Source organism: Erythrolamprus reginae, chromosome 2, assembly GCF_031021105.1.
Source record: "Erythrolamprus reginae isolate rEryReg1 chromosome 2, rEryReg1.hap1, whole genome shotgun sequence".
NCBI lineage: Eukaryota > Metazoa > Chordata > Lepidosauria > Squamata > Dipsadidae > Erythrolamprus > Erythrolamprus reginae.
The window spans coordinates 244998455-245007141 of NC_091951.1; the positions used below are offsets into that span (position 1 = coordinate 244998455).

At 37.7% G+C, this 8687-nt stretch overlaps 1 protein-coding gene across 1 annotated transcript in view; it reads left to right on the plus strand.

Moving 5' to 3' along the window:
* Positions 1-8388, plus strand: part of RAD23B (RAD23 homolog B, nucleotide excision repair protein) — a 32426-nt gene extending 24038 nt beyond the window's left edge. Inside the window, exons 5-10 of the mRNA XM_070742400.1 lie at positions 719-771; positions 2763-2890; positions 3592-3742; positions 4915-5042; positions 5743-5913; positions 7048-8388. Of these exons, the coding sequence (XP_070598501.1) occupies positions 719-771; positions 2763-2890; positions 3592-3742; positions 4915-5042; positions 5743-5913; positions 7048-7161 (745 nt within the window). The 3' untranslated portion in view covers positions 7162-8388. The remainder of the gene's footprint in view (positions 1-718; positions 772-2762; positions 2891-3591; positions 3743-4914; positions 5043-5742; positions 5914-7047) is intronic.
* Positions 8389-8687: the final 299 nt, after the last annotated feature.

Sequence of the window (8687 nt, forward strand, 5' to 3'; positions counted from 1 at the left end):
AATCATACACTTCACAATCATATAATTCTTAGTTCTCTCGGGGGGAAATCATTCAATAATATAGCATTAAATTATCTAAAAACAGAATGTAATTGTGACATCCTTTTTAACATTTTTGCTATGTGTTAAATAAATAAAATAAACCTAAAAACTCTAGCACATAATTTTGTTTTAGTCTTAACTAAAAACAGTGGAACCCAGAAACGATTTCATAAGGAGAAAGCATGAAATGCCATCCAATATTGCAGTATAAATTATCTCCTGGATCCAACTGACTGCCCTTTTCCTGGCTCTGTGTATGCTGGTAAACATGCTAAGCCCATGTCACTTTGTTGATAGCTAGTGAGGCAATTGATGGAACTCTATAAATGTGAGATCTCCTTAGGTGTCCCATATACTCCCTCCTTCTCCCCTCCCCCTTCAATAGCAAGGTATTTGGTATTTAGAAAGAAACTTTTTCTCAGCTATCCAATTTAGTAAACAGGGAATCATATCTGGTTACATCAGGCACAAAAGTCCTTGTCCAGATGTCTAGCATTGGTGCAGCTTTATTCACTAGTAAAACAAAATAGTTATCTGGTTCTGCAATATCTGTATTTCAGTGGTTTACAAATTAATGTGTTTATGAATTTTTTTTCCTGAAATGGTAGCAGATGGATGCTTGTTAGTATTAACTCATAGGACAGATATTAAATATGTTTGTTTTGTTCCACCACAGTATAATAGACACTTCTCGATCAAATCTTTTTGAGGATGCTACAAGTGCTCTTGGTAAATATTTCCTGATGATTGAACGGCTCATTTATTTAAAAAAAAATACTAACTACCATCATTTTCCTCTTCCCCCTCTCAGCTCCTTTAATTTTTAAGATGCCAGTGGCTTCTTGATAATATTTTTGTTTTTCATATTACAAATTGTCAATACATCTTGGATTTCTGTGTGAAATATGGCTGTGGAATAATGTACAAGAGAATTGGATTGAATACTTCTGATGGCCATCTGAGACAAAAAAGCCACATAGATTTTTAACCTATGTGCTAAACTTTCTGAATTTCTAAACTACTTGCAAATTGTTCTAACTTGAATTAGTTCCCTAAGCTGTTACTGTTTGGTAACTTGTGATAAAGCACATTTTTAGTAGATGTTATTTATGAGAAAGCTATCTATTCAGAGAAACAGTGCTAAATTGCAGTCCAGTCAGGTGTTATTGCCTTCCGCCCCAGCTGCCAGTGTTGATCCAACAAGACCACTCTTTGTAAGCACAGATGTCTATGCCTTTTATATACAATCTATTTCCAAGCAGATACCAGTTGAGTAATGCAGTAAAGGTGATGGGCATTTTTTCAATGTTTGAAAATCAGGCTATTTAAATACTGGTTTCTGGTTGGTTGTTTTTAAATTAGACTATGTTAGTTTAGTTACAACATTTAATTGAGAGTACTTCCTTTTTAAATATGCTGCCTACCATTCAGTGTTTCTTCAGGATAAGATCTGCAGCAATTTTAACATGAAACATAGAAGGAACTGTCTGTCAATGTCGGCTGTCTTCTCAGCTTCTCTCCATTCCATTCCACTTCTTTTTCTGCTAAACCGGTTCCAGTTAGTTCAACTTATTTGATACCCCTGAATCAAAAAAACATCTAAAAAATGTATTTTGCTGCTAAGTTTGCTTGTAAAAGTTAAGAAATAAAAGCATAATGGCCAGCAGGGAAACATAATCTTCATGACTGTCACAGCACTGCAATGCTTACTACTAACATTTGGTCTCTGGAAAGTTATCTGTGAGAGAATATACAGCCCTCAGGCTAAGATTCCCCACCCTTCTATATATCATTCCTGATTAGACCTGACTAGAGTTGGTAAAATAAATGGGAGCCCTAATGATTACTGTGAAATGATGGAGCTGACAGCTGAAGTATATTGTGGCCTTTTATCCTCTTTTTTAAAAAAAATGAACAAAACAACCCTGTTTTTATATATGGTTGAGAATTTTTAAAGGTCATAATCACCTGTGTTTCCTTCAACTAATTTTAACATTACAGATCTGTCATCTATTATTGCTTTTAATTATTTTTAAAACTATAGAATATTGACTATATAATACAAACTCAACTGAATGATTAATCAGGAAAGGAGATTTATTATAAAAATAGCAGAATGGGGGAAAAGAGATAATTTGGTTTTTATCTAGGGAATCAGTTTCTATTTTTCATTATACTATTTTAAGGTCAAACATGGATTATTAAAGCTAATTACATATGTGACTTTGATAAAGAAGAAATTGGAATGAGAAATGAATTGTTTTTATTATTAGTATAGTGAACTTGAATAGCAGAAAATTACATATCACCCAGATTACTGTAATGAATAACTAATGCAAACCCTATTGTTATTTTATTGATTGATTGATTTTATTTTATTTTATTTTGTTTTATGCCACCCTCCTTCTTAGACTCAGGGCGGATTACAACATGTTAGCAATAGCACTTTTAACAGAGCCAGCCTATTGCCCCCACAATCCGGGGCCTCACTTTACCCACCTCGGAAGAATGGAAGGCTGTGTCAACTTGAGCCAGTGATGAGATTTGAACCGCTGACTTGCAGATCTAGCAGTCAGCTTTAGTGGCCTGCAGTACCGCACTCTACCCACTGTACCACCTCAGCTCATATTCTTGACAGAATATGCCAATAGGTTATTTTCTCTCTTCTTTCTTCAAAATTTGGATGTATCTTATCTGTATCTTTTCTTTTAACTTCTAAGTGACAGGCCAGTCGTATGAAAACATGGTGACTGAGATTATGTCAATGGGGTATGAAAGAGAGCAGGTAATTGCTGCATTGAGAGCCAGCTTCAATAATCCTGACAGAGCAGTGGAATATCTTTTAATGGTAAGGATGTTTCCTATTTCATGATTTGTTCTTCCTTCTCCATTTAAGTCTGATCACGACAGGATTTTTTTAATGGGAAGGTGACAGATGTAAAGACATAAGGCGTAAAGTAATGACTTAGTAATGAGTTTTCTTTTTTTAATGAAAACTTGAACATAAGTTGATTTAATTTCTTTATCAATTCAGCTATTCTTAGTGGATGGCGATTTGAACTGCCAACACATTAATAACATACATCAACATAAAAAACCTTTCTATTTGTGTTCACTTAGCAAAACTGTTCAATGTGGGTTTGAATTTCTCACATTCAGATCTGAATGGAAGACTCCTAGAATAGATTTACTCAATCTGGTTTTAGTATTTTAGACTAGTGTTCCTCAAGCTCAGCAACTTTAAGATATGTGGACTTCAACTCACAGAATTCCTCAGAGACACAGGGAGTTGCTGTCCACACGTTTTAAAGTTGATGAACTTGAGAAACACTGTTTTAGACAATTGCTTTCATATTTCCTAATGATAGACTGTATGGCAAGGGTTAAGTCCATTTATATGTTTAAGTGTTCTTGGTTCAGCAGAAGTAAGAGAACAGGTGGCAGATTTTCTTTTTAAAAAACCAGCAATAAAGAATTATTCCTTTGATTTAAGCTCAGTCCTTAAACTGCATGTATATATCAAAATCATGAAGATTATGTTCATTTTAGGGTATCCCTGGAGATAGAGAGAGTCAAGGTATGGCTGATCCTCCCCAAGCAGCCAGCACTGGGGCTTCTCCATCTTCAGCAGTAGCTGCTGCTGCAGCAGCAGCAGCAGCAACTACCACTACCACTACTACTACCACTAGCTCTACAGGAGGTAAGAGAATTTTCTACAAAAATCTGACTCACTAGAGTGTCAAACGTGCATTGTCATGGTGTCATCACATGACGTATTGGGTCTTTTCCCACTCTGCTAAACCAGCGGGGCCTGGACCAGCATGTGACACATCCAGACCGCGAGCTGCGAGTTTGACTCCCCTGACAGCTCCCCGGCGTTCACCTTCCTCCAACGCTACCGGCGTCCGGCTCCTCCTCCTCTTCTCAGAAGATGACAGCCGGGCGGCGGTGCGGAGGCTGGGAGAGTGGGGGGGATTCCCCTCTGCCTGCTGCCGACCCCCTCCCCTTTCCAAAGAGCGCCGGGGTGATCTAAGGCTGCCCTGGGCAATGGGCGCAACAGGGGTGGAGAGCTGCGGTGCCTTCGAGCCCAAAATTTCCCTGCCTCGGGGATGGCGCTGCAAGCAAAAGGAGGCGGGAAATCCCATTTGCTTGCCGCCCACGAGGGGATTCCAGGGCAGGGGCTTTGACATCACGGAGACTCTGGCCCCTGGCTTTATTTCCTCCTCAACTCCCCCGTTTTGACCCCAGCCAGGAAGGAGTCTCTGACTTCAAAGCCCCGCCCCCGGAATCCCCTCGTGGGGGGCAAGCAAACGGGATTCCCCACCTTTTGCTTGCAGCGCCATTCCCGAGACGAGGAAATTTTGGGATCGGAGGCGGCGCAACTCTCCCCCCCTGTTGCACCCATTGGCCAGGGCAGCCCGCGGCCACCTGTCTCCTTTTATTTCTTACTGAAAAGGCGTGGCTGCGGTGTCCGAGCCTTTTCCATAAGAAATAAAAGGAGACAGGCGGCCACATGCTGCTTTGGTGGAATACAGGAGGGCAAGGCCAGAAGCGTTCGGGTTCGGCGAACTTGCCCGAACTCCGCCGCCAAGTTCGGCCGAACCTGAACTTCGTTGGGTTCGCCCAACACTACTTTTCTGTTTATTTGTAGACTATTGCATTGAGATTTTAAAAGTTTTCTGGTTTTCCAGTTTGGTTTCTGTACCATTTTATCATCAATTTTCTAGGCAGACAGATTAACAAATCTGCCCTTTCCTGTTATTAGTAATTTGTAAAAATTAATACTAGGCTCTAGCATGAGTCCTGTAAAAGCTTTTGAAAAAGGCTCGCCTTTTGCTTATGATCTTGTTCAAAATGTGCCACTTCTTTCAGGACATCCTCTTGAATTTTTAAGAAACCAACCTCAGTTCCAGCAGATGAGACAAATTATTCAGCAGAATCCATCACTTTTACCTGCATTATTACAACAAATAGGACGGGAAAATCCTCAGTTATTGCAGGTGACTTTTAAATCCTCTCGAGTTGTCTTCTGTAGTTTCATATTCTTTTTAGAACCAAATTAAATGAGGAAAGAATGAAATGGAAGAAATGAAGTGAGTTATAAAGGTCTCAGTATAATAATTTATCACATAGGCATATCTGTTACTAATATTTAGTCTCTATTGGCTTACAGTATATTACCATTTATACTGGTAGTTCATATGGAAATAATTTTTAAAGTAAATAGAAATGCATAGTTATATTTATGTGTCTGCCCATCTCATAAGCAATTAATTCTGGACAGCTTACAGCAGTGCTACAAATAATATGTACAAATATTAAGATTAAAAACTTTTAAATTATAAAAGGAAAACAAATTTTAAAAATTATTGAAGAGCAGGTGTTAATTACACTGGAGTCATCTCAATTGTTTACCAGTTATTTGGGGTCCCTGGACTGATGACACTTGAGCCCCCCGGACTTGAGGGACTCCAGAAAGTTAAAAGACATGAAGACAGCCTCATTTTGGGGGAAGGTTAGACAAAGAAGGGGGCATACCAGAAAAGGCCTGCTACCTAGGAGCTGCCAGGCAAAGCTTCCTAGCTGATTGGACCTGCAACATGTCCTCTCTGCTGGATCTGGTGAGACAGGCAGATGTAATCAGGAGAGGCAGTCTTTATTTCAGTATATTATTTGCTTTTGTCCTCCCATGCACCATAGCAAATAAGCCAACATCAAGAGCATTTTATTCAGATGTTAAATGAACCTGTTCAAGAGTCAGGACAAGGAGGTGGTGGAGGTAGTGGAAGTGGAGGTGGAGTAGCGGAAGCTGGAAGCCGTCACATGAACTATATTCAAGTAACACCTCAGGAAAAAGAAGCTATAGAAAGGGTGAGTTGAACATATTTAGTATTTTCTCAAACCGAATTTTCTCTCTGTTTCTTAAATTCAAAGATTAAGTAATCCTTACATAGCCAAATCTACATAAAGCACATGGGAATAAGCCATAGGCTTACAGGGGAAAAAAAGCTCTGTGCAGTGGAGGTATTAACCAGAATACCCTTCAGACTGAATGCTGGCTGATAGAAGAAGAATGTGGCTGGTAGGCTGGAACTTTGAACAGAACTCTTCGGTCAGCAACAGTTAAACAGGAGAACCATCTACTTCAAATTGAAACTATCTGTCCAGTAAAATAAACACACACACACACACACACATTTTTTAATAATATCAATGACTTAGGTCTTGCTGTAAATGATTGTTGCTGAAAGTATAAAATTGCATGTGTCCTTTGGCTATAAGGTCACATAAGATACTAAATAAATCCAGTTTATGAACACAGACTGTACATTTATGTTGTCCTCATTTCTGTATTTGAAGTTCATTAGATAAAGTGGTTAAGGCACCAGGCTAGAAACCAGGAAACTGAGTTTTAGTCCCATCTTAGAGACATAAAATCCAGCCAAATCGCCTTGAACCAGTCTCACATTCTCAGCCCAGCCCAGCTAACAGGATGGTTGTGAGGGAAATAGGAGGAGGAAGGATACTTTGTACATTCACTGCTTTGAGTTACTTATAAGAATAATAAAGCCAAGAAATGAATATTAAAATTAGGATATGTACCCCTTAACATATTACTTAGTTGTAATCTGCAATTACAAGTATATGTGCCATATATTCAAGTTCATTATTTTGTTTCATGTTAACCATTTAGGTTTAGTTTGAAAGGTGAACATATTTATTCTTGCTTTTCAAATTTTCAAATTTAATCAATATATTTGAATAATTTTTGCATAGTCAACCAGAGTTTCAGGCTCAGCATTCATTGCAGTTTAGGCATAGTAAGATTTTAGTGTAACAAATTGGTATCTGCAACAATTGTGTCATGTATCAGGACTGATATTGCCAACTTAACATTTAAAATACTAATCTTTAATACTTGTTCTAATACTACTAATACTTTAATGCTTGACAAAGAAGCTTACGCTATAAATGTGCATTCTAATAGCCTTTTCTTTCCTATAGTTAAAGGCCCTAGGATTTCCTGAAGGACTTGTGATACAAGCATATTTTGCATGTGAGAAGAATGAAAATTTGGCAGCCAACTTCCTTCTACAGCAGAACTTTGATGAAGATTGAAAAGGAGAGACTTTGAAAATCTCACACATCACACCAGTGCATTTACACTAGCTATTCACTGGATTGTCTGGGATACTTGGGCTCATATCCATGATATTTGGTGTAAGGGGTAAGGGGAGTGGGAAATGGGAGAAGCGGAAAATATAGAAAGGATACAGGAAAAGACAGGCACATCTGTTCTAAATCAGCAGATGCAGCAGATCAAAATGTAAAATATATACACCAAAAATTAGCGCTTTTTTTGCAGTTATTTAGTTCCTTTCTTCTATAAAAGCTATACGTTCATGTTCCTATCCCCCCCAATTTCCACTCCTTTAGTATACTAGGTCCCAAAATTAGCGTGGTGCCCTGCTTTTATTTCTTTTAAAATAACATTGGTCTTGGAGATAGCAGAGACTACCTAGAATCAACAGTCTGTATTTCATGGTAACACTGGATGACGGCTTCATAAATTTAAGATAAATTATATTTCGAGTAACTTAAAAACATATGCCAAAAATAGTAGGTGGTGGGGTTTTGCTGCTTCAGATGTATCTAATATTTGCAGGATGCCCATTATTTCTTGCTGAAATGTTAGATCTAAACCACTTATTGTTTTAGATTATTGATCATTGATTTGAGAGAACTTTTCCTATTCCCTATCCCTTTGCTCCTTTCATAATAAGTAATAAATAGAGTGACTATATACACATAGGAAACAGTTGGAGCAAATGCCAGATAACCTAATTACTGCTTACTTTAAGATTGGGTTATAGTAAAGCTTTTTTTAAAAAGAAAAGCAAACAGCTGTCTTTGCATGTTTTTGGGTTTGATGTATCCCTTTTTGTGAATTGAGCACTTTTTATTGCCAATGAAGAAAATGTAAACTCTCCAATCTAGTGAAAGTATTTATGAAGAAATCGGATTGCATCCTACCTATATTTTGTTGAAAGTCAAAACTGATTTGATGAATACAGCTGCAAGTATTTCAAAACTAGGTGTCTTTAAAAGCTTGTAATCTTATAGTTTCAATCTCTGGGCCTCTAAAGGCTATTGTCATTTGTATGCTTTAATAAGGACTGTCCAGTAACTTGCCTTCTCTTCTGTTTAAAAGCATTGTGAAACATTTTACTCTTAAAGACATGTTCAGAAAGTGGAAAAAAAATAGATGAACAATCAAGTTATTGGATCTCTAAAGATTATGCACATCCCCTTTTACTTCCTATTAAAAGTAACATTTAATTGTAAGGTTGTGAGTATCATTTCTTATTAATGGAGGGATGGGACTGATTTTTGTAGGGTAGCTCCAAATAATGCATGTCCTGCTATATTATTGCTGGAAGATCACATAACACTCTAATCAGAAAAGAACAGTTTATTGATTAAATATGGCTTTGTCAACAACAACTATTTGTACAATTACCAAACCATAAATTTGGACAGTGATGGATAATTATGAACTAGTTACTAGTGCACATATTTTGACCTTTAATGCGAAGCCAACTGCATAGAATGTTCTCCAGTCTTGTTGCCTTGCTTAAATTTGC